Below are 25,359 nucleotides of genomic sequence, written 5' to 3' on the forward strand. Positions count from 1 at the left end.
TCACTCAAAGAGCTCCAGGTAGTCGGGCGGCTCATCCTGCTGACCACAGGGGTACAGAAGGAGCTCTCTCCCCAGGGAAGTTATAGGTTCCTCCTGTGAATCAGAAGGCATAGGTCAGGCTGGGCTGTGGGGGGGCAGGTTGTTAAGACAGCATAAATAATAACATCATGTCCTTTCTGCCTCCTCAGGGTATATAACTTCTTGCTTGCCCTTAGCTTTATTGGTTTATGACAATCTTAAAAGAGATTTTTCTCATCTGCAAATTGCAGATTTTCTCATCTGCAAATTTCCCTCCCAGGCTTGAGTTCTAAGTAAGAGTGGTCTCAGATGTGGTCAGTGTGTGCACAGATTTTTAGCATCTTCTACATTCTCTGCCCCAGTGGGTTCTCCCTGAATATTTGAGGAAGAACTAGGTTCAATGATAAAGGAAATGCAATTAAGAATCCTGATTATCTAGAAGAATTATCAAAGACTAATGCCCCCATTACTTGTCTCAATCTTTTTTCTCGTAATTGCCTTTCATTGCCTGGGCTGGTGCAGGACAACAATTCACAGAGCAAATTTAGTCTGCACATGGTTTCACCTTGTGATATTCCACCAGCTCCGCCAGGGTGGCATGCTGGAGCCGGTCCACACCCAGGAAGCTGTAGGAGTCCGTAGAGGCATCTATGAGGAAATGTTTGCAGCCATCCTCAGACAGATAGGACAGGGCATAGCCTTTGATCCTTTCACTGACTCGGATCAGAAAACTGCCTGGCACACATGTGCTCAGAAGTTCATTTGCTCTCTTTAATGTCAGAATTCCTGTGGGAAAGAAAAGCAGGTATTTCAGCCAAATCATTTCCAGAACTTTCTTCAGTTAAATATAGCTGTGTGGATAAAGTTTCGTAAAAAGTAACAGCAACTGTAAGTCCATTTTGGTTCTTAAGAATACAGTGCAGTATTGGGGCGCCTGGGTGGCGCAGTCGGTTAAGCGTCCGACTTCAGCCAGGTCACGATCTCGCGGTCCGGGAGTTCGAGCCCCGCGTCAGGCTCTGGGCTGATGGCTCAGAGCCTGGAGCCTGTTTCCGATTCTGTGTCTCCCTCTCTCTCTGCCCCTCCCCCGTTCATGCTCTGTCTCTCTCTGTCCCCAAAATAAATAAACGTTGAAAAAAAAATTTAAAAAAAAAAAGAATACAGTGCAGTATCATTCATCTTCTGGTATTTGGTAACTGGGCCGGCCAGGTAGGTTACATAAGCAAATGGATAATATAAATGAGGGTGTGCACGTTTACCCTTCAGAGTACGTTTCCACCCATGCACCCAGTTATCACACCACAGCTGTTAGGTAGCTTCTGTGTCTGGCATCCTAGAAGCATTAGATCTGGAAGGGGACTGGAAGTTGCCTTCCTCAGTTTATTGGCGAGGACTCTATGGCCTGGAGAGTGATCCAACATGGTCTTAAACAGTGCTTCTCAACCAGCACAATGTCTAGAAGTGTATGATCGGCATCTTTGGTTGTCATGGGCAGGGAGTTGCACCTGGCAGCCAGTACAGAGAGGCCAGGGACGCTGCTAAACATCCTACAGTGAATAGTACAGCTTCACACAGCAAAGAATTATCCAGCCCAAAATATCAATAGTGCCAAGCTGAGGACCCTGGTCTTGGAGTCAGCAAGTCAGTGACAGAACCAGGATGGATCCAGGTCTTCAAGTGCTTTCTACAGTAGCTACTCCTAAATCATGCTTCAGTGGCATTTAAAGGAATACAAGTATTTACTTATAAACATATATATACACCTATATATATGTATATATGTTTATATATGTATATACATATGCTTCTATATTTATGTCTCCATATGTTTGTCCTAACATATATTCAAAACAATAAAACTCTTCATATATATTAAGTTTTATATGTATATATAGTTTAGATGCCTCATGAATTCACACTAATTAAGACCAGTCTTTCCCCCAACCAGTCCAAACTCATGAGGTTTGACTCATGTTCCCAATTTCCCTTCTTATTCCCATTGTAATTCATCAGATGAATCACTAACATTCAAAACATACAGAAGGTATGCAAACACATCTTGGAGAGATGGTAACATCGTTCACTTATTCAGCAAGTTCGGATTTGGGAGGAGGAGCGTTATTCTCCCCCTGTTCCCTTTCACCACTGCAGAGAGAAGCTCTTTCTCCTCCTGTTCCACAGTTAGCTCCGTTTTGATACTCTGTATCTTATTATTAGGGGAAAAAAACCCAAAAACCTCCTGGTGAAAGGGCAATGGATGGATCATTACAGTCCTTTAGTCTTATTATTAATAAAGTTAACTGAGAATTGAACCCTAATTATCCAGAACAAAACATTAAATAAAACCATCTCTATTTTACTTTAATAAAAGGGGGATTGAAAAATCACCTGTTCTCAGGGCACCTGGGTGGCTCAGTCAGTTAAGCGTCCAACTTTGGCTCAGGTCAAGATCTCACCGTTTGTGAGTTCGAGCCCTGTATTGGGCTCTGTGCTGACAGCTCAGAGCCTGGAGTCTGCTTTGGCTTCTGTGTCTCCCTCTCTCTCTGCCCCTACCCAACTCATGTTCTGTCTCTGTCTCTCTCTCTCAAAAATAAACATTAAAATTTTTTTTTTAAAAATCATCTGTTCTCTCCCAGCCAAGACGAACCACTCAGCCCTTCTCCTGCCTTCTCTTCTCCCATGCACCATTCAGGAGGCCCCAGGGCCTGCACCTTGAAGTCAGAGCGTTCAACCCCTGTGAGGCTCAACCCCAGTGAAACGCCAGGATAAGAACTGGGGATGTTGAAAGGCTTGGCAGATTCCCCCACTCATAGATAGGAAGCATCTCTGAAACAGAAGAAGAGTCACAACCTCTCTCCTCGGGCCTCCAGCTCTACTGTGCTGATGCCCAGCAGGGTTACCAAAGCCATTATATCCAGTTACCTTTCTGCCCTATCCTTGACAAGACTGGGCCAACACAATCTGTGGCACCACTGATACTGGTAAGCCTCTTGGATTACCTGCTAAACTGTCCACTGTAGGTGCTCAAATGATACCCATATTAAGTTCTAACAGATATGGACCTGCTGCTACTGTTGGTCTGTTGTACCTTTCTAGACACACCTCATCCTATTGATAGATTCCAGAGGACAACCATAAGCTGAAACAAGGCAACAGGTAACCAGCCTGCCCTGAGACTAAACATGACTGAGGTCTCAAGACTCTGTGTTTGATGGTTATGGAACCAGGGAGATTTTTCACTGACACTGAAAACTCCCCTTCAGAGGTGAGGGGCTAACAAACCACTAGTGAAGGAGAAGCAGCATTCTGGAAAAAAGATTTCTCTCTTCTTGCAGACTTACTGACAGGCTAACTCTGAAATTGCAAGTTACTTCAACAGATGGGGTAGATGTTATAATTTATAACATCAGCATGTTATCCAGATGGATTTAGATTCCTAAAATGAAAGCTACTCTGGAAAATTATAACTGAACCTGGGTTAAGGTAGGTTAAACTCCTCCTAAAATCAGGTCACGCAGTAGCTGTAAATCAAACTCCCCCAAACCTCTCAAACTGTAATTATTACCCATTACACGCAGATCTTGGCACTGTGTAATCTCCAGAGACACTGGAACACAATAAAATGATTTTGAGGCGAATCACAAGTCATAATGGAGACTTGAACACAATGGTACTGACAGCAGGTTCAGAAGTTAAGTGTTATGGAGAGGAGGCTTTGTTCTTTTTGCTTTACAACAGGATTATCATTTCTGAGGAGCACATTCTTTTGGCTCCTCTGATGATACTGGTCCAAATATAATCTGTTGTTCCATCGAGGGCAGTGGGCACATCCAGGGATGCCTGGCTATGATCGCTACCAAGCAGTGAGCTTTGTCTGCTTGCAAAGAGAGTTCTTGAACACAAAGCCAAAATCCAGCATCAGATATTAATCACCTGGATTCGGGCAATCTCCTTACAGTACTGATCACTCCCTGATTTACCCCTGTGCGTGACTCTAAGAATTCTAGAGCAGCGGTCTTCGTCCAAGCCCCCTAAAGGCAGTGTCACCTCCAAGCAAGTTCCCTCTGACCAGCTCTCTTCACACATATTACAAGAACCAAGCCTATTGTGAGTTCATAGGATTTCTGTGCTAGTGAAGAGGGGTAAATAAAAGCTTTCTTTTACTTCCTCAATTTTTGAAATGAATCAGATCTTCACCCTCCCATGCTCTGTTTTAAGCTGAATCCAGGCAGGGTGTGGCGGGACTACTCCAGTCCAAAAGGAAGCAGATGTCACTGCATAAGCTCTAACTGGATGGCTTCTGGCTTTTAAAGACCCTGGTGCAGAACTGGCTAAAACCCCTGAGGGCCTGAATACCCAGCATGGAGGTTCACAACAGAAGGAGTTGAGAGGGAGCCGAGAGAAACGTCCCACTACTTTCTGTGTGTGATGCCAGGGCACTCTCTAGAAAAGTACTATTCAACAGAATTTTCTGTGGTGATAGACATGTCTGGGCTGGCCATGTGGAGGCCACTAACCATATGTGGCTACTGAGCACCTGAAATGTGACCAGTGTGACTGAGAGCCTCAAACTTTCATTTTATTTAAAAAATTTTTATTTTTATTTTTTTTTATTTTTTGAGAGAAAGCGTGTGCACAAGCAGGGAAGAGATAAAGGGTGAGAGAGGGAGAGAATCCCAAGCAGGCTCCACTCTCAGCCCAGAGCCCCACACAGGGCTCGATCCCATGACCACTAGATCATGACCTGAGCCCAAATCAAGAATTGGACATCCAACCAATGGAGCCACCCAAGAGCCCCAATTTCTAATGTTAATTTTAATTAACTTTGGTATAAAGAGTCACATATAGTTAGTGGCTACCATATTGGACAGCACAACTCTAAACCCCACTGGGATGAAAGCAGACCTCCATGACAGGACCAGGAAGACTATTTTTTTGCAGAAAAGACTGTGAACAGATCTTAAGAAACTTGAAATAACTCAGAAATTCTAGCATGGCCCTAGTTGAAAATCAAGTGACAGCAACTACCTCACAGAAGAAGGGCAGTTCTCTGGGATGCCCTTCTCCACAGCTTCCTCCTGGAAAATGCCTACTCATCCTCCAAGATTCAACTCAATAGCATGAAAATAGCATGAAGCTTTCTGACTTCTCCCTGAGCAGTAAGTCAATGTTCCTCTACACCTGCTGAGCACCTGGTTCCCACCTCCACCTGAGACTCACCTGGTCTATTCAGGGTCTCACCTGGTTCCCCCTCCATCCTGGCAGGTGCCATCCACAGCTCTGTCAGCGTACTCACAGCACATTCTACTACTCTGTGTCTCCCTGCCCCACCTCCTTGTGATCTCATGGAGGGCAACGGATTTATTTTCACACTCTCACCACCTGCTACTTAGAAGATGCCCAGAAAAGAACTAATGAGTAATTCTGTCTTATAATCAAGCCAGAAACTTTCTTCTCTAGGACACTTCTATGCAGCTACTGCCCCTATTGTTATTGGTAGAGCATTGTTATCGGTAGAGAAAAGGGATGCCCTCATGTTTCTCTGAAGGACTGCTAACTTTGTTTCTATGTGTACATCTGTATGCCCTACTTCCAGAACCTGGAAAATATGTGTTTCAAAATCAGATGAAAGGTAACCAAATACCTATAACATGTAGAGTTCTTAATGTCTGCCTGGCACTACTCAAAGGGTGCATTATTTCATTGAATCCTCAAAGCGGCCTGACGGCAGGTACTGTTCCTACTCTCAAATCACAGATGAGAAAATCTGCATCAGAGAGAGCATCATAATGTGTTTAAGGTCACTGAGGTAGGCCAGGAGAAGCGCTGGTCTTGAACCCAGGCAGTCTCACCCCAGAGTCCAGGCTCTCATCCACTCAACCTGAATACTACCCCTGTGCTAGTGTTTCACACTGCTCAATGAGCTTCTATTTACTATTTACTATTTAATTCTCAAACAACTCGAAATAAACAGAACTGGTATTATTATCATCACCACACAGATGGGAAAACTGAAGGAGAGAAGGTATGTGCCCAAGGTTATAGGATTAGTCAGTGATGGTTTCAGGTCTCTTGTCTCTTATTCAAGTATTTTGTTTTTTAACCCCACAGGCTCATGAAGTTTTCCTGAAATTGGCTGAAAGTAAACTACAGTATTTACTTCACACATTTCTCACCCGGGCAACATAAAGAAGACGCATTTTTCAGTGATTACTCAAGTACAGTTGCCTGGATGTAGGAGCAATACATCAGTAACCTCTGCAACCTCCCCTAGGCTCAGGATTCCCATTGTGGAGCACAGAGGGTTTCAGCTTTCTCCTTGAGCAGCATTGGGTCTGCTGAGAGCTGCCTGCAGGCTGCTGCCCTTCCAGAGCTCTGCCAGGAGGCCCTCACTCCTTCTTCTGTCATCTGTCCGACACTCTCTGCCTCTTGGGCTGCCCAGAAAACCCTGCAAGGAGGGGATGGCACTAAGACAACTTACATGAAGGAACACATCTCTGCTGTTAAGGTGACATCAAAGTCCCACACTGCAAAGTGCCAAGGTTAGGGGTGAGTAAAAGAAAAACTGAGTTTTAGAAGAACTCATTTCCAAGTAGCAGCCCTGCCAGATGCAAAGGGCACATGCTATCCATAGGAGGTCTTAAACTTGGACGAGAGCTCTATATTTCCCCCCTTCAGCTCCCTTCCACCTTATGCTTTCTTTAACCCCTTCAGTATTTACAGGAAATATTTTTGGAGAGGCCCTGGGACCTGCCCTAGATTCTCTATATGGGGGGGGGGAGATGTATGGTGATGTCGAGCTCTCACCCTTGGGGTCTCAGGCACCTTAGGGGTGAGGAAAAATAGAGCTCTTAAAATATTATTCATGTTTCCTTAATAATTCAAGAATAAAAATCACATAATTTGTTCTTTCATCATTACCTTAATGATTAACACTTATTAACTAGGGCTTACTATGTGTCACATTCAGCTCTAAATATTCACATATATTAACTCATTGAATTGTTAGAATGATCCTATTAAGCAGATGATATCACTGTCTGCATTACACAGAGGAGACAGAAGATCGGAAGTCACGTGACTTGCCTAAGGCCACACAGCTGGTTGATGGGGCTGGGATTTGACCCCTAAGATGTTCTCTTAACCACTACAACTGCAGTCTCCTTTCCCAGAATAAAGAGTATCCAAATTTTATAAAGAAACCACATGACAACAAAGAAAATTCTGACAACAAAACCAGAGGTTAAAAATACTTCTCAAAAGGGGCACCTGGGTGGCTCAGTCAGTTGAGCATCTGACTTTTGCTCAGGTCATGATCTCATGGTTCATGAGTTCGAGCCCCTCATCGGGCACGTTGCTGTCAGCCCACTTCAGATCCTCTGTCCCCCTCTCTCTGCCCCTCTCCCACTCGTGCTCTTTCTCAAAAATAAACATTAAAAAAAATTCTCTAAATACCAGGATCCCCCTTTCCATAAAAAATCTGAAGTCAAACCCCCAAAGCAGGTCACTCTCTTTTGCCACAGCCCCCCCCCGCCCCGGCCCCTCCACCCTTCCCTTGCCTGCTTGGTCCCTCTTGGTCCCTCCAAGAGCACAGTGTGAAATAACACTGGAGTCTGGGCACCAGTAATGGGAAGCTTGGGGTCCCAGGCACATGCAGGCCATGACTCCCAGTGGCTGGCAGCATTAGGATGAGGATAGGTGCATCATTTGCAAAACTCAAGTAAGCAAGGTCTTCGGGGTTAATGGACTATTCTGAACATTAATGGAAATACATACTAATGTTTTTGCAACTGGTTTGCTACACTGGGTAATTTATGAGAAAAGTCAGGGTCTTGGGAAAAAACAAAAACACAACCCACAATGATGCATAGTATTTGCTGCCGAAAAGCTAGCTCTTCTCAAGTCTGAATAAACGTATGTAGCTTTAGCCTCTTTATGTTTCATCTTCAGTTAGTTTGGAAATCTGAATCCTAGGCAGTCAGACAGGAGAACTATGGAGAATAATTCAAAGTGTTTTGATGCCATTAATGTAGATGAAGGCTTCATGCTAAAATGTAGGTGAATTCCCAGGGCTCCTTGCTAAGGCCATGCTGGTCCCTCTCAAGGGTAGGACAGTGGCTGGCAGGGAAGGGGCCTGCACTAGTCCTTCCCTGCCACACTCACACAGGGACATATTCTCGCTGCTGCCTACAGCCTACCCACCCTACGCAGTGTATGAATCATATATGTAAATGAGGCAGTGCTTAGTAAAGGAAGAAACTTGAAAATCTCTTTGTAAGAGGGGGGCAAATTTTGCTGGCTGCACAGTTAAGAAATCTCCACTCCTCGGCAAAATAGTCAAAGGACAGATTATCACTTATGAGTGCCAATTCGCATGTTCGTTAAAATTCTAGCCTGAAGGAAATCTTGGGCAGTCTCTGAGACTCTGTCCACACAATCTCTCCTGTTGTATGCACTTGGTCCTCAAGGCCTGTGTGGCAGGGGCTGCAGGCCAGCACACTGCCAAAGGACAGGGACACAGGACTCCACTTGGACAGTTGGCTCTAGGGAACTTAAGTCCCAGACAGCAACTGCCTCCTCAGAAATGGATAGGACTTGCTTTCCAAGGAGAATGAAAATTTGGAGGATGTGTCAGAAATGGAAGCAATCAAAATAGCAGCAGTGTGAACTATATTGAAATCCCACAGATGTTAAAGGGATTTGCTTTTTAAGTAGCTTAAAATATAAAATATTGAGACTGAAGCATTTAGAGGCAGGTTCAGTTATAAACCATGAAAGCAAAAGACATCCACAAGAAACAAATCAGGATGGAAATACTTCATCAACAGTCTAATTATGTTCATATTTGAATAAGGAATGTTCATTACATTTCAGCAGAATAATGATCAACTCTTGATGCTTAAAGCAAATATGTGAATCCTCTAACAACAGAAGCAATTAGAAAATTCCTAAATCAGAAATTTGTTTATACACTTATTGCTAGCTTTTCCCCACCTTCCTATTCCCAGTCCCTGATGAATTCTAAGCTCCTGAACACTGTCATGTATTAACAGGAGATAGGAAATGCTAATGGAGGGAATGAAGATAGGAGTCTGTGGGTTTCTGAACAGACTTTCAAACTTCAGTTTTATTTATTTCTTGGCCCTTTGCTCTAAGAAGTGTAAAAAAGCATGTTAGTGAGTACAGATAATTATATATCTACACACTTTGGATACTCCTATTCATGAACCAGAATAAGTAAAATGACTTTGAAGGATGTTAAATTTAGCCAGGAGGACTCTCCAACACTAATCACGAACTTTACGAACTTTCTAGACAATAACATGTGTTTTAAAGACTGCTAATAGCATTGTGACCAACCAGATGCAAGAAGAAAATGAATAAAAATAAGGACTGTATTTGAGGGTCAAGATAGTCCAACACAATGAAAGGAGGGTGACAAAGAGAGAAGAAAATAATCCTTTTTAAGGAAACAAAACCAAACAGACTTAACTACAGTATACAGGAGATTTAAATTTAGAAAACAGAAGATACGGCTTTAGCAATTCCAGGACTCACTCCCATCTCTCTGCACCTTCCCTCCCAACATCGTGCTCAACTTAAACTGGCAATGTTCTGCTCAAGTTTTCCAAACAACTTTATTCCCTGTTTTGGGGGTGGTTGTTCTTTTGTCCTTCCAAATTCCTGTTGCCTTCTGGGGTGACCTCCTAGGTTCTGGGATTTTTAAGGACAAGCCCTAAATAAATACTTGTCAAAACAGCGTAGGACAGTTTTTGCAGTAATAAAGATCTATTTTATTGAAGTGCTACTTATTCTTCATATATGATGCTGTTATGACAGTATTTTGTGGCAAGATTAGGATTCTAAAGAAGAGAAAAGCAGAGAGAACAGGAAGGGTGAATTTACTCTCAAGCTGTTCAGTTCTGGTAAGCCATAACAACAGAAACACTACGCGCCAGGCACTGTTCTAAGCACGTTACATATATTAGCTGATGAACTTTTTTCTTAATGTTTATTCATTTATTTTGAGAGAGAGAGAGAGAGAGAGTGAGCAAATGCCGGAGAGGGCAGAGACCATGGATCATGACCTGAGCCAAAATCAAGAGTTAGACGCTTAACCAACTGAGTCACTCTGGTGCCCCTGATGTACTTTAAAAACAAAACAAAACAAAACAAAACAAAACAAAACAAAAAAACAAAAACCCTACTCTATAGTGTAGATATCATTATCCCCACTTTACAGAGGAGACGAACATACCCAGATCTAGGGGATCTGGTCTTGGAGTCTTGTGCGAAGCCTGTACTATACAGTCGACCCTCAAACAACACAGGGTTGAACTGTATGGTCCACTTATATGTGGGTGTTTTTCAAATAAAAATAGTACTGTATGCATTTTCTCTTCCTTATGATTTTCTTAATAATGTTTTCTCTAGTTTACTTCATTATAAGAATACAGGCATAATACATATAACATACAAAATAACTGTAATGTTATCAGTAAGGCTTCTGGTCAACAGTAGGATATTAGTAGTTAAGTTTCTGGGAAGTCAAAATTTAACTGTGCAGGAAGTTGGCACCCCACCCCCTGCATTGTTCAAGGATCAGTTGTACCCCCTTTCCATGCTAAGAACCAAGGAAACTCTGTGCTTCTTGGGCTGTACATTGAAAAAAACATTTTTTTTCTCACATTTATTTATTTTTGAGAGACAGAGAGTGTGAGCAGGGGAGGGGCAGAAAGAGAAGGAGACACAGAATTGGAAGCAGGCTCCAGGCTCTGAGCTGTCAGCACAGAGCCCAACGCGGGGTTTTGAACCCACGAACTGTAAGATCATGACCTGAGCCAAAGTCAGATGCTTAACCAACTGGGCGCCCCACTGGGGTCTTCATTTTTAAAAGTCAGCTTGAGATATAATTTATATACAATAAAAATTTTCCAATTTTAAGTGTACAAATGATTGATTTTGACAAATGTATACAATTGGGTAACTACTAACACAATAATAATATAGATTGTATTTCTATTACCCCAAACCCTTGTGTCCTTGGGGCATTTTATTAAACATTTGAATGTTACATATCTGCCTCTTAAAATTCTCCCTGGGATTGAGCAAAATAGTGTCTGGACAAGAACGTGCTTTTTCCTTATTCTCAGAGGTGGGGATGGGGCATACTTATGCTGGGTGAAGATTCCATGACACTTTACATCAGCACTGACTGTAAGATTTAGTGAATTAATCCATTTATTGGAGAAACAAATCTCTGTGGTATTACTGTTCACTGATTTAAATTCCAAGTTATATAAAAAACATGACATGGATGTTCCCACTTGTGTTAGTGGTCAGATATGCTGTGACTTTGAAGTAAAATAGATCTGGCTCTGAATACTGCCACTAGTGTTAGAAGTCCAAAAAGAACTTCACATCTTAGTTCCTAGTTCTTATTCTATAAAGTGGAAATAAAAGTTACCTCCTTCAAAGCGTTCAATGTAATGTTTGGCACATATTAGGTCCTCAAAAAATTGCAGCTCTAACAGAATCCTCTGACAAACAATTAGAAATAATAAGAAATTTTGGGGCGCCTGGGTGGTGCAGTCGGTTAAGCGTCCGACTTCAGCCAGGTCACGATCTCACGGTCCGTGAGTTCGAGCCCCGCGTCAGGCTCTGGGCTGATGGCTCGGAGCCTGGAGCCTGTTTCCGATTCTGTGTCTCCCTCTCTCTCTGCCCCTCCCCCGTTCATGCTCTGTCTCTCTCTGTCCCAAAAATAAATAAACGTTGAAAAAAAAATTTTTTTAAAAAAAAGAAATAATAAGAAATTTCAACAGTATTAATGAATTTAAGACCAACATATAAAAACATAATTTCTTTACAGCGTCAACAACCAATTATGTAATTTTTAAAAATCCCTTTCAAAACAGAAAAAAAAATTATATACCTAGAACTAAATCTAGTTTTCCTTTTTTTTTTTTTAAAAGGTGCATGTCCTATATGGGGAATTTATTTAATGATTTAAAAGAAATATAAGAAGAAATTTACTATGTTCATGGATGGAAAAATACAATAATATAAAGATGGCAATTATATCTCCAAATTAATCTACAAATTCAATGAAATTCTATTAAAATTCCCAACAAGCATTTTAAAACTTGATGTGTTGCCCCTAAAAGCCATGTGAGCTATGTGGGGCCAAGAAAGACAATTTCAAAGAAATAGGAAGAGGGAGAACTTGTTCTAATAGATATAAAGACATAATATAAATATATAGTAATTCCCATAAACAGGATCTTGGTTTACAACAGCGGGAGCATTACAAATCAGTGGAAAAAGGAAGACTAATGAATGATACTGGGAGAACTGGCTACTCACATGTAGAATAAATTAGGTGTCTATACCATATATCATATACAAAAATAAATTACAGGTGGATTATATATTATACAATAAGCAAAAACCATAAAGGAAAAATAGCTAAACTCAACCTCACTGAAATGAAAAACTTCTATGCCTCAAAATGTGCCAAAAATCTAAAATATGTAGTCTAGGAAAAGATATATGCAACCCATATAATTAATAAAGGCTTACTATCCAGAATATATAAAATCCTACAAATTAATATTAAAAACTCAACTGACTAGAAAAATAGTCAAAAGATTATAAGTAATTACAGAACCCCCCTATCCAGGAACCATGGAAGGCTCAGCCTCACTACAAATCAGTGCAAATTAAAATAAGGTGAGGGGCGCCTGGGTGGCTTAGTTGGTTAAGTGCCCAACTTTGGCTTAGGTCATGATCTCATGGTCATGGGTTTGAGCCCTGTATCAGGCTCTGTGCTAACAGCTCAGAGCCTGGAGCCTGCTTCAGATTCTGTGTGTGTGTCTCTCTCTCTGCCCCTCCCCTGCTCATGCTCTGTCTCTTTGTCTCTCAAAAATAAATAAACGTTAAAAAAAATTTTAATATAAAAAAAATAAAATAAGGTGATTCCACTTTGGACCCATAAGAACAAGGGAAAATAAAAGTTTGGCAACACCAAGCATGGTAAGTATGTAGGAAAACAGAAACTCTTAAAGATTGCTAGTGGGAGTAGAGATTCATATAATCACTTTGGAGGGCATTTGGCAATATTCAATATAATTAAAGATTCATGTAACCTACCCTCCTAGCAATTCCACTTTTAGATATACACCCTGAAGAAATTATCACATATGTGTACAATGAGGTATGTCCAAAAGTATATACCCCACATCATTTTCTGTAATGGCAAAAAAAAAAAAAAACTATACCAAATATAGAAGGGATGAATGAATAAGATAGTGTGTATAATAACATACAAATATAATTATTAAACACATATAAAGCATTGTATGTTTACACTTTATGTATTATAAATAACATATATTATAATATACTGCACAATAGGTAAAACAAATGAGCCAGTCTACATTTATAAAAAAGGAAAAATCCAGACAACATAATGTTGGGAGAAAACTCAAGTTGCAGAACAATACCTATAACATGATACCAAGTAAATGTTAAACACAAGATTGCATGTTTTATAGAAGTATGTATACGTTTAATATATCTTAATATATTTTATAAAAATTCACACACATCTACATATATAATGAGAGTACAAAAATGAGAGAATAAAAATGAAAGGATAATTTCAAAAGAGTGGTTCACCCCCTGGGAGAGAAGTATACAGAATCAAAAAGGCAGTAAAAGAGGGTACCTTAATTCTTTCAGGCTTTCTTTCCTTTTTTTTTTTTTTAAGTTTATTTATTTATTTGAGACAGAGTGAGAGAGGTGGGGGAGGGGCAGACAGAGAGGAAGAGAGAGAATCCCAAGCAGGTTCCACACTGTTAGAGACATGGGGCTTGATCTCACGAACTGTGAGATCATGACCTGAGCCAAAATCAAGAGCCAGATGCTCAACTGACTGGGCCACCCAGGTGCCCCAGGTTTTATTTCTTATTAAGAAAAATAGATGTGAAGTAAATATGGCTTCTAACATTCACTGTACTGTATCCTGGAAAGTAGATATAACATTTGCTACAACGTTGGTCTTAGTCATAGCTTCCTTTGTACTTTTTGTTCAAAATAGTTTATAATAAATTTTTTTTTAAATAAGGAAAGGGAGAAAAATCCTCCATAATGTGGGTAGGCCTCATCCAGTCAGTTGAAGGCCTTAAAAGAACAAAGACTGACCTTGCCTGAGCAAGAAGGGATTCTGCCAGTGTTCAGCCTTTGGACTCGAGCTCAGTCTTCCCCGAGTCTCCGGCCTGCTGGCCTACCCAACAGATTTGGGGCCCAGCAAGCCTCCACAGTCACGTGAGTCAGCTCCTCAAGAGGCTGGCCATAGAAGGATCTTCAGGAGAAACAACTGCAGAGGTCCTAAGAGAGGGGTAAGTGTGGTGTGTCAGGCATAGAAGGGAAACGTGTGGTGGAGAGCAGTGATCAAGGTAGGGCTCTTCGAAGAACATCATCTGAGACGGGGCCGGAGCAATAATCAGGGGTGGATCAAGCCAGCTTTGTGAGCCCCAGGGAGGAATTTGGGTTGTACTCTCATTGCAGTTTGATTATGTTGAAAACGGGGGACAGCAGAGGAAAGATGGAGACCAGTCAGGAGGCTGATAAAGGAGGGCAGATGAGAGATCAAGATTAGTTATTCACGTGGTGACAAAGTCCAGAACTTTCTCCTACTGAAGGGGCTTAGCAGCAAGGCAAGATGCTCTGGGACATACACTGTAGTTTTCCCAGCAGTCCTCCTAAATGAGTGTGAGTATAAAATCTCCAAATTAACTAACATGAATTACCTTTGCAGAATATTAAAAAATTAGAAAAATGCCCACTACGAAATTCCTTCACAAGGCCCTCTGTCAAGACTGCTGGGGCTTCCTAGTATTCTTCATGATTCTGTGGTTGCACAGTGTAGTAAGGTGGCCTACAAATTTGCAGGGAGGTTCTTCCCAGGGAGCAGGTGGGAAAGCATCCTGGGAAGGAGCCAGTGTGTACATCAGCTCCCTGGTCTCCAGGCTACTAGGAAGCAACATGGGAAGCAGCTAAGAGATGTCAGCAAGTCATTCCATCTGGGTCCTAACACCAAACTGAACCATGTAAAAGCTAGAAATGTGCTCTGGCTCTAAGGAAAACTAACAAAAAGTGTAAAAGAACTTGAGAATCTTCAATGGGTTCTCCCACAAGTCCCACATAACCAATGGGACCAAAAGTCCAGTAAAAGTTGAGACCTTGTGGTCTCTGAAAAAAGCTTGCTGAGAGAGAAGTGGGGAGATGGCATATCTAGATGTGCTTGAGATCATCAAAAGATGCTCATGAAGTAGAGTTCAGCACTGCATTTCAGGATCTCTCTTGTACTTGGGATTTTCCAAGCTCTTACATCTAGGAGATCAGACAATATCCTACTTTACTGCCTCTAATACTGGCCCCCATGGACAGATATTCATCTCATTATTATCCCAAGTGAGGAGGGACACCTGAGACAAAGATCTGGCACCATCACAATGAATGTTAGTGCTCCCCAGGGTCTTGTCCTTGTTCTTCTCTCATCATTCTTCCCAATTCACTCCTGAAAAACCTCATCCCTCCCATGCTTTTCATTAGGTGCTGATAACTCCAATATATTATCTCTAACATTGTTCCATCAATTCAATTTCCAAAGGGATATTTTCATATGACTGCCCCAAAGACATTTCAAACTCATCATATCCCAGATAAGCTCATTGTCTCCCCTCTTCTTTTTGCCCCTTAATCTCCCATCCTCTTGTGGTCCTTCTTCCAGCTGATAGCATGCCACCTTCTGCCTAGCCCCACAAGCCAGAGATCCAGTAGTTTTCATTTCCCTTGTCCTCTACCCACTCATCCTGTCTAAAGCTAATTAAAAGAAAAGGGTAAAAGTGTGACTTCCACAGTGAAAAATTAGCTGACCAAAACAGTAACATAAAAAAGGCAGTTTATGGAGTGCATGATAATGGAGGAAGATGGCAAACCAATACAAGAGCTACCATCCCATTATTTCAAACAGGGCTCATGAGCAATAAACAATTATATTTTAAAAATATAAGATATTATCCATCTTTATCATAGAAACATGTGAAATTTTGTCTTCTTAAAACAGAAGATAATGACTTACATGACTATTAATATCATATTATTTACATTATACTCTATATTATTTATTTTGCTTATGACTATGATAAATATTTATACAAATGAAAATAAACAAGTAACAATTGCAACTAATAAGTTATTAAAACCCAAGAATTTATTTTTTAATCAAAGCTCCAACTGGATTTTTAGTTCAACTTTGTCTTTCTCACTTTTATCAACTGTTTCAAATAGAACTGCCTGTTAAAGTACCAGGATTTTGAATTACATGAACCAACATTTTCAATGTCTCACTTCCTGCTGTTCCAATGAACTGCCACCCTTGTAATCAGGGATGACAGCATCTTCTGCCCAATGACACAGAAACTACAAAGAACTGATTTCCTCAGTGCTTATCATAAAAAGGAAAAAAAGGGGGGGGCAATATGAAACAGTGGGGCTAACGTGTAATTGGCCATGTTCTTTCTATTCATCTTTTGACACTGATGTCCCTCTTTCTTCCAATGTCTTCCAAGAAGAATGGGAAGAATGGAGGCTTACGACTCAGTCCTAGGAGGGGGAGGGGCTCCTCAGGGAATGGACAATTACTAAGGCCTAAATTGCCAAAGAACACATATTTTCAAGGAAAGCTAGACAGTTCCATAATGATCTGACTGCAAAAGCAGCCCATTAGCAGAAAGCCTATTACAAATAATATTTTTCTTTTTAGAAGAGTTTGCCATATTATAGGGTTGGGAGCCTATTTTTGTGGCTATATTTATGTGTGACATGAATACTAGTTAAACATGATTCAACATGATTCAAACCAATATACCCTTTGCGACAAGTGTGCTCTGTGAGAGAACTTTATTTTTGTCTTAAAGCACTTTTGTTGTACATAGAGCCAATTAGTCCAAATCAACCACAGACATTACAGAAGCAAGCTGAGGCAAGAAGCCCCTTCTTTTCTTAAAGTCCAAGAAACTAAGCAGTCAGTGAAATGTGTGCTGGGTACACAGAGGACTTGAATTAATCAAATTTCTAGTGTTAAATGGCTTATTAGGTAATATCTGCTCAGGCTTCAACAAACCCACCTGGCAGCCTTAACTACTTAATGGAAACATAGATCAAAGTAATAGAATTTTTAGGTTAAAGATCATAAAGTTCAATTTCTTCATTTAATAGATGAGGAAAATGAGGCTTAGCTAAATTGACTTGCTACAAGAAAAAGAAGATGATTTGCTCAAAGTCACTCAACTGTCAATGGAGAGCTGACCTTTGGATTGCTAAACCAATGCCTTGCCCACCACACCCAAGGGCATATCTGACTCATGGTGGATGGTGGACAACAGGCACTGCCTTTTGAGGGGAGCCCTAGTGTGGGTGACCAGGAGGCACTGTCTTCCCCACCCACCCGGCAGTATTTCATTTGTGGTGATAAATTAGCCCATAGTACATGCAGAGACCACAACCACTCACTGTTTCCTAACTTCATCATGAGTTTGCAACCCACTGAGAAACATTGGAAAAACTCCTTGTGAAAATAATTTCAAAGGCTCTTCTTGGGCAGCACAAATAAAAGGACACCTTTATTCTTTTTGCCCTCCTGGTGGATTAGCATAGCTCTGTGCATCGCCAGATGAGGTTCCATTGAGGGAACCTCTGTACTCACCATGGAACCAGGGAGCTATGGCGTCTGAGGCTTTCTGGTAGCCTGCTCGCAGAGGTAGCTGCTCCTCTTTAAACCACCGAATGATTTCCTCTTGGGCGTAGCTGGATGCCATCCTCGTCACTCCCTGATTTCTGTTATTTAGAAAATGTTTTTCAAGTTAGATTTAACTAATTTGAAAACAATGCCTTTAGAACTCATATATACCCTATATATATATATATATATATAATCATGTATATATTATATATATTTGAAAATCTAATTACATGGGCTGAGCTAAGGGGAGGTTATACCCCTAATTACTGCCATCATACAATTCCTTGAGGGCTAGTCAAGAAATAGGAAAGAGGGGCACCTGGGTGGGTTAGTCGGTTGAGCATCTGACTTCGGCCCAGGTCACAATGTGAGTTCAAGCCCCACATCGGGCTTGATGCTGTCAGCATGGACCCCACTTCAAATCCTCTGTCCCCCTCTCTCTGCCCTTCCCCAACTTGTGCTCTCAAAAATAACATTTTAAAAAAATAGGAAGGAACATAAATCTGTCACTTGTCCTTCTGGTCCTGTGGGGCTAGTCATGGCTATGAGCAACTGCTGTGTTAAAACACAGATTTAATTCATTTTTAATGTGAATAAAAGCTCCATTAACTCCCAGTTAAAATTTGAGAAAATAAGTACTAAAAAGTGAAATACACCCCAGCACTACTTTCCTTGGGCCATGTCCTTGCAAACAAAAGAAATCAAATGCAATAAAATAAATTTCCTTCCTAACATTTTCATTATTAAACTTTCTCTTCTTTCTGTTTCCATCTCCCTGACTTGCTTTCTTCTCTCCCACACTTTGAAGAAGTTTGGTTCTGTTAAAGATAGCCTCAGAACTATAAAGTAAAAAAGAAAGAAAAATGTATGAAGATTGGTAAAAGAAAAAAAAAGATACAAGCAGCAGAATCATTTTGAAATATATTCAGTAGCAGAACTTAAATTCTGGGATGTAAGTCAATTTCCATTACAAAAGTAACATTGCAATGTAATAAACATATTTCCAAGTCTCACACCACAGCCCACTAATTTTGAGCAGAAGTTAGTGTGAAAACAATGAGGAGTTTGGATGAACTACTGGGATACCTGTCATGTAAATTAATGTATGGCTCTTTATGCGTTTTATGGTAACACATGTCACTGTGAGTTACATGTGACATATATGTTAGATGCACATATATGCAGGTACATATTCATATATATACATAAACAGCATTTTGGAGAAAGTAGCCTATAATAGTTGACTTTTTTGGGTATCAGACACTGCACACACATAAGATTACATGATGAGTGCTCTAATTAGTTTTCAAATTAGGTTCTTTTTCTTTGGGAACTCTATGGAGATTAAGCAAAACATCTGAGGACAGCCAATCTCTGTCTTTTCTTGGGCTGGCTCCTAGCTGACCTCAGTCATCACTGTTGTCCCAGCCCAAAACCCATCCATTCTGGCTGCCTCACAAGAAGCATTTCATGCAAGTGTATTAAGCTGGAAAAAATGAGCTAACTGAGCACAGCTCAAAACAAGAATTACCCTTATTAAAGGCCACCTTCATTGCTGTCAATCGCATACACTGTGCTCTGAAAATACTGTGGGTCAGGACGTATTTCAAGGCACAGTCCCACCCTCAAAAGAGCCTGGAGAACGGAGGTAGGTCCACAAACAGCCCTGCTGGGGATCTGTGGTCAATACACAGACAAGCCTGGGCACTGGAAAGGACCCTGTGCAGGATCTCACACCTTTGTGACCTGGTCACAGAAGTTTGAGGATACCTGTTTCTGATTGCCTTTCTTGGGTTTTTGTCCATAAGAAAAAAAAATGATTCCCCAAACTGTCACTTTGTAGACCATGATCATTTAGTTTGGGTCCCCAAGTCACAAAATGGAACCTTTTAGTTAAGTAGAAATAATTATAGTAGAGGAAAAGGTTCACCTTCCTATTTCCTCTGAGGTCATAATCTCCCTTAGGAAAAGCCCTGAAGATAACTACTGTCTCCAAGCAAAGAGAGATTTGTTTGCTTTTTATTTCTCCATGTTTGTAACCGAGTATTTTTAGTTTTTATTTCAGAAGGCAAGGCTTTCAGACAGTTCTGTTTCACTCAATCACTATTTGATTTCTCTGGTATATTTTAACTATCACCTTTCTACATATTAGAATACGAAAAAAAATCATATAATATCCAGGAGAAAATAATTTTATAATCAGTTAAGTAACATAAAGGAAAGGGGTTTCTGCTATGATATCATTGTATTTTTCTTCAGGAATTTAACAAAACAAATTGTTCTAATTTCCCATAGCCTTGGAGGCAAAGGCACTGTTATGACCAAAAAAGTATTCATTCAACAAAGGAACAGTTCCAAAATGTCAACATATGAGCTTGGCTCTGTATCCCAGAACAAGGATTACCATCAAACCTTTAATCCTGAGCAATGAAAACATAACTCTACTGAAGCCCTGAAAGTCAGCAAGCCATTAGATTCCTACTTTGATATTGTTTCCTACTAAGAGCAATACTGAGCACTGGTGAAACCCCTGTTGTTTCTGCTTCTCCCCTCATTGGCTCCCCTTCAGCCCAAGGGGGTGGGGGTGCAATAGTAGCATAGGAAGGCACTGAACTCGATGTGCATCCTAAATTACTGGGTATCTTAATTACAACAACTGTGGATATTTTATAGATAAGAATGAGACGAATCCAGACCAGGTATCTCAGGAAGACAGGCTTGGAGGGGAGGCTGAATTTAATTTCACAGGCAGCCAGCTGGTCCTTCACTCCCCATGGCTCATCATGCAGTTTGTCTTTAATCAGCCAGTTTCCACCGTTATGCTTAAAGCCATCTGTGTGGCTTCTTACCTAAGAGGCTTTCGAGGGTATCCCGCTGGGGTTAGGAACAGAGGCTTGGGTGGAAGCGGAGGTCTTTTTGGTTTCTGTGGAATGCTTGGGGGGCTTTGTGGTCCCTCACCGCTTCTTCCTTTTTCAGCTGCTAGTGATAACCTCTTGTAGTCTTCCCGCGCTTGTTTAGCCAAAGAGCGTCTCTTCTCATCAGCTGCTTTGGATTTTCGCACTAGGAAAACAAGGCGGGGGGGGGGGGGTGTTGAGAAAGCCCCTGGTCAGCCAACAGAGATGGTGAGAAGACTCAGCTGGTGGAGAGAGCAGTCTCCCAGCAGATTCTGTCATCTGATGATGACAATGAACAATCAATGTCAACACCTATGACTCACATAGTTCAGGCTTGCACATTCACAACTGCCCAATGTTCACTGCAGACTTCCTATCTTTCTCTGGGAGTTTTAGGACTTTCTAAGAGGGAGAAGGAAGAGGAGGAGGAAAAGAGGAGATAGAAATGGAGAACCATGGGTACATGTTTTAGAATTTCCTGCAGTTGGCAAGACCAAGTGGTGAGTCACAGACCAAGTGAGAATTCCAACTGACAGGGGGTCTTTGAATAAAAGAGGTGATGTCACATCCCTCACACACGCAGCTCAGGATATCACCAGCAAAGAGCAGACTATGAGGAACTCCTCAGTGCCATGGCTCCTGGCTGTGGACAGGATGAAAGAGTGGTGATGTCCACTCCTCAGTCCACAGAGAACTGAACCAAATGTAAATTGGCCTGCCAGAACAAAAAAATAAAATAAAGTGATTCTCACCACAGAGAATGTGTTGATACACATAAAAGCATCCCAAAGTCACCTTTTAATGTTGCTTTGTAAAGCAGAAGGTGTGTTGTTTTGTTTTGCTTTTGTTTTGGCAACACAGTGGTAAAGGACTCTAATGCAGGATGTTAAGACTAATTTTTATTGTGTGTATTTGCACTTCAGCCCTTATTGGTCAAACCCTGTTAGGTTCGGCTTTAAAGAGATGCCAAAAATGTTCCATTACGCTAGAATTTCACTGCATAGAAGTGATTGGATCTTGCAAATGTTTTCATTTCACAAAAACTGTCATGTTAATGGTATTCACTGTTATGGAACTGAACACAGTATTCTCCACATCCTGCAAACATTGCCACTCCTGTTCTCTCCCTCAAGTGGTCTCTAGGGATGACCTGGTAGGTAAGCCTTTTTCTGGGTCAGCTGTTTCAAACAAACATTTTCCCCTAGCATCCCTGAGCAGGCTCTGCTCTGCCTTCACCTGCACTGAGCTCTTCCTAAGGAGGTCTATCTTTGGTGGTGCCACCTCTAAAAGGAGTCAAGGTTAGGTGACAGGCATGGGAGGGATGCTGATATATCCAATTGATTATTCCTGGGTTCTTCTATTACCAAGTTGAGTTCAATGTTGAAATTTAGAAAAATACAGGATAACAAGAATTCAAATAAATCTCAGATCGCTCCTCTCCAAAAAAACTAATGTCGACATGTTAATAACCTTCCAGTTCTTTTACTTCATATACTCGAGCATTTTAAAATTGGGATATTTTGGGACACCTGGATGGCTCAGTCAGTTAAGTGTCTGACTCTTGATCTCAGCTCAGGTTATGATTTCAGGGTTGTGAGTTCAAGCCCCATGTTGGGTTGTATGCTAGATGTGAGGCCTACTTAAAAATAAACAAACCAACAAACAAAGGATGTTTTTCATACTATTTTGTAATTTTTTTCTTCTTCAAGTAAAAAAAAGATATAAACATATCCCAAATTCATTAGACACTCTTCTAAACCATGTTTTTTCATAGCTATATACCATTCCATCAAATAGATACGACAGCTGTGATGGTACAAAGATGAAAGGAAAACCTTTCTACTACTGTTCAAAAAGAGACTCATAAACCTTTGTGTAACAACTTAGTAATAATTCTCTCAACAACTATTTTAAGTGCTTCCTAGTTTGATCGTTTATTAAGAGAAGGAATTGGCCTGGAGAGTCTAAAGTGTTATGGAGGCCCTGAGGTACTCACAAGATGCCTGCCACTCTGAATCTTCTTTCCAGCTTTTATAAATCTGCTTGGTTTTCTCCCCATCTATTTGTTTTAGTTCCTCATCTTGTGTTTTCTTCATGGATTCTTTCTTCTGTTAAAACAACAACAGAAACAAACACTAATGACTGACTGGCAGTTTTCTGTGAGGAGGAGAGGTGGAGGAGGGGAGGGAGGAAGGGGATACAGGGATGGGGAGGGGACTCAGGTTGGTTTCTGTTTAACTCCCTTGCAGCCCCTGGCTAGGCAATTTGTTGTGCAGGAAAAGCTTGGAGTCAGTGATACCTGAAGCTGACTCTACTGCCACCTAGCTGTACAACTGCATGGCCCCTTACCAAACCTCCCTTAGGCTGTCTTCCCCTAAGTATAATTACAAAATTAAAAATATTTTGGGGCACCTGGGTGGTTCAGTTGGTTAAACATCTGACTTTAGCTTAGGTCATGATCTCGCGGTTCGAGGGTTTGAGCCCTGCGTCAGGTTCTGTACTGACAGCTCAGAGCTTGGCCTCTGCTTCCAATTCCATGTCTCCCTCTCTCTCTGCCCCTCCCCCACTTGAGTTCTCTCTCTTTCAAAAATAAACTAAAAAAAAAAGAGAATTAAAAATATTTCATAGGGTTATATTGAGGGTTAAATAATATTTAAAAAGTGTCTCCCATAGTGTGTAACACAGTAAGAACTCAATAAATATCCATTTTCCTCAAACACAGCACTTCTCTGTTTTAAGTTGAATTCCCTGAAGTAGTGTGTAAATACTGTTTCATGGCACCAATGTAAACACTCTAGTATCTGACAGGTTCCATAAAAATAACAGTACATTTCTACAGCAATCTTAGCTGTATCTCCATGTGCCCTCGCACCAGTGTGTCTAAAAACGTGGTACTTACACATGATTTTAGGTGACCCAAAAAGGAATATTTTTTTTGTATTTAAAAAAAGCAGAGGGGCTCCTGGGTGGCGCAGTCGGTTAAGCGTCCGACTTCAGCCAGGTCACCATCTCGCGGTCCGTGAGTTCGAGCCCCGCGTCAGGCTCTGGGCTGATGGCTCAGAGCCTGGAGCCTGTTTCCGATTCTGTGTCTCCCTCTCTCTCTGCCCCTCCCCCGTTCATGCTCTGTCTCTCTCTGTCCCAAAAATAAATAAATGTTGAAAAAAAAAAAATTTAAAAAAAGCAGAAAAATATTTTTACAAAGAATCATCTTTGAGAAAACATAAAATAAGAAACATAAGTCTTCCTTAAAAAGGGAATTTGCTTTTGTTTATTGTAAAATATACATAATATAAAAATTACCATTGTAACCTTTTTAAAAATTGTGGCAAAATACACATAACATAAAAATGACATTAGCCATCGTGAAGTGGACAGCTCTATGCACCAGTACACTGAAGGAACTCGTTTTTAACTAAAGAGAAACTAATACGCCAAATCACTTAGACCTAAAAAGTACTTTGTTTATTTGGGAACTGCCTCCTGAGTGCCTACAAGAAAACTGAATTTAGCACTTGGTCAACTAAATAAGAGCCTTGGTCACCTAAATAATGAAATAAGCTGAGAGGGTCAGAAAAGACAGATCATGCTTTGTTCTCCAGCACAAAAATGATAGTTTTTTTTTTCTTTTGTTTTTCTCTATAGAAAGATAAAGACTTTCTGTTAAGTTATTTCACCCCAACTAAAATATAAACCTTGATGTCACGGAACTTGTTTCCAATCACTGTGGGAAGTCATAAATCACAGTTAATATAGGTGATAATTCATACACTATATTTCACTTCAAATGTAACTTCTTTCTTTCTTTCTTTCTCTTTCTTTCTTTCTTTCTTTCTTTCTTTCTTTCTTTCTTTCTTTCTTTCTTTCTTTCTGGAGAGAGAGAGTGTGTCTGTGCAAGCAAACAGGAGAGGGATGGGGGAGAGAAAGTATCCTAAGCAGGTTCCACACTGTCAGTGCGGAGCCCCATATGGGGCTTGATCCCAGAAACGGTGAGATCATGACCTGAGCAAAATTGAATCAGATGCTTAATTGATTGAGTCACCCAGGTACCCCAAGACGTAACAAAACTTTTGTGTATTTATTATTTTCACTTTTTTTCTTACTTTCATTTCCTGCCTAGAGCTAAGCCTCTGCAGTTTGCCAATATTATAAAAACTAAAACAAACAGACAAAAAGCAGCTTCTGGTATTTTAAATGACTGTTAGGGGTGCCTAACAGTTACAAGTTGATCCTTACTTCCTACTTCATCTATTTAGAAAACCAAACCAAACCATCATTTCCTTTTTAGAAGTGTTTGCTGGAAACATGTAGGCCCAGGATGGGGATGGTGAGCCAAGCATGGGAAAATCAAGATAGAGGCTGAGGAGTGAAGGAACAGCAGGGCTGAGGCTGAACACTGGTCCATACGCCCACAGGCTGAGGTTTAAACATGAGGACAGGCAGTATGATGTCAAAGCGTCTCCCACAGAAAGTCTCTCATCCCAGCCTGTTAATGGAAATACTCTCCACAAGTTTTCTCAGAGAGCCTCTCCATTGCCTTTAAAGTGGGAAGGCTCTGTTTTATTACCTTTGTTCTACAGAGAAGCTTGGTAAGTGATCTTTCTGCTCATTCACTCTCTTGAATTCCCATATAATTTCTTAAGTTAG

The 25,359-nt window shown here is 40.9% G+C and overlaps 1 protein-coding gene across 2 annotated transcripts in view; it reads right to left on the reverse strand.

The window, feature by feature from the left end:
• The window catches only part of SH2D4A (SH2 domain containing 4A), a 55,985-nt gene continuing 30,626 nt past the window's right edge, over nucleotides 1-25,359 (reverse strand). For both annotated transcript variants that reach the window (XM_047090417.1, XM_047090416.1), the window contains 5 exons: nucleotides 22,712-22,823; nucleotides 20,671-20,881; nucleotides 17,786-17,916; nucleotides 584-804; nucleotides 1-93 (listed from right to left, as the gene is read on the reverse strand). In XM_047090417.1, the coding sequence (XP_046946373.1) occupies nucleotides 1-93; nucleotides 584-804; nucleotides 17,786-17,916; nucleotides 20,671-20,881; nucleotides 22,712-22,823 (768 nt within the window). The remainder of the gene's footprint in view (nucleotides 94-583; nucleotides 805-17,785; nucleotides 17,917-20,670; nucleotides 20,882-22,711; nucleotides 22,824-25,359) is intronic.

The sequence above is a fragment of the Lynx rufus genome, unplaced genomic scaffold, assembly GCF_022079265.1.
Source record: "Lynx rufus isolate CCGP_SWC_20201006 ecotype Redwood Valley unplaced genomic scaffold, mLynRuf1.p SCAF_3, whole genome shotgun sequence".
Lineage (NCBI taxonomy): Eukaryota > Metazoa > Chordata > Mammalia > Carnivora > Felidae > Lynx > Lynx rufus.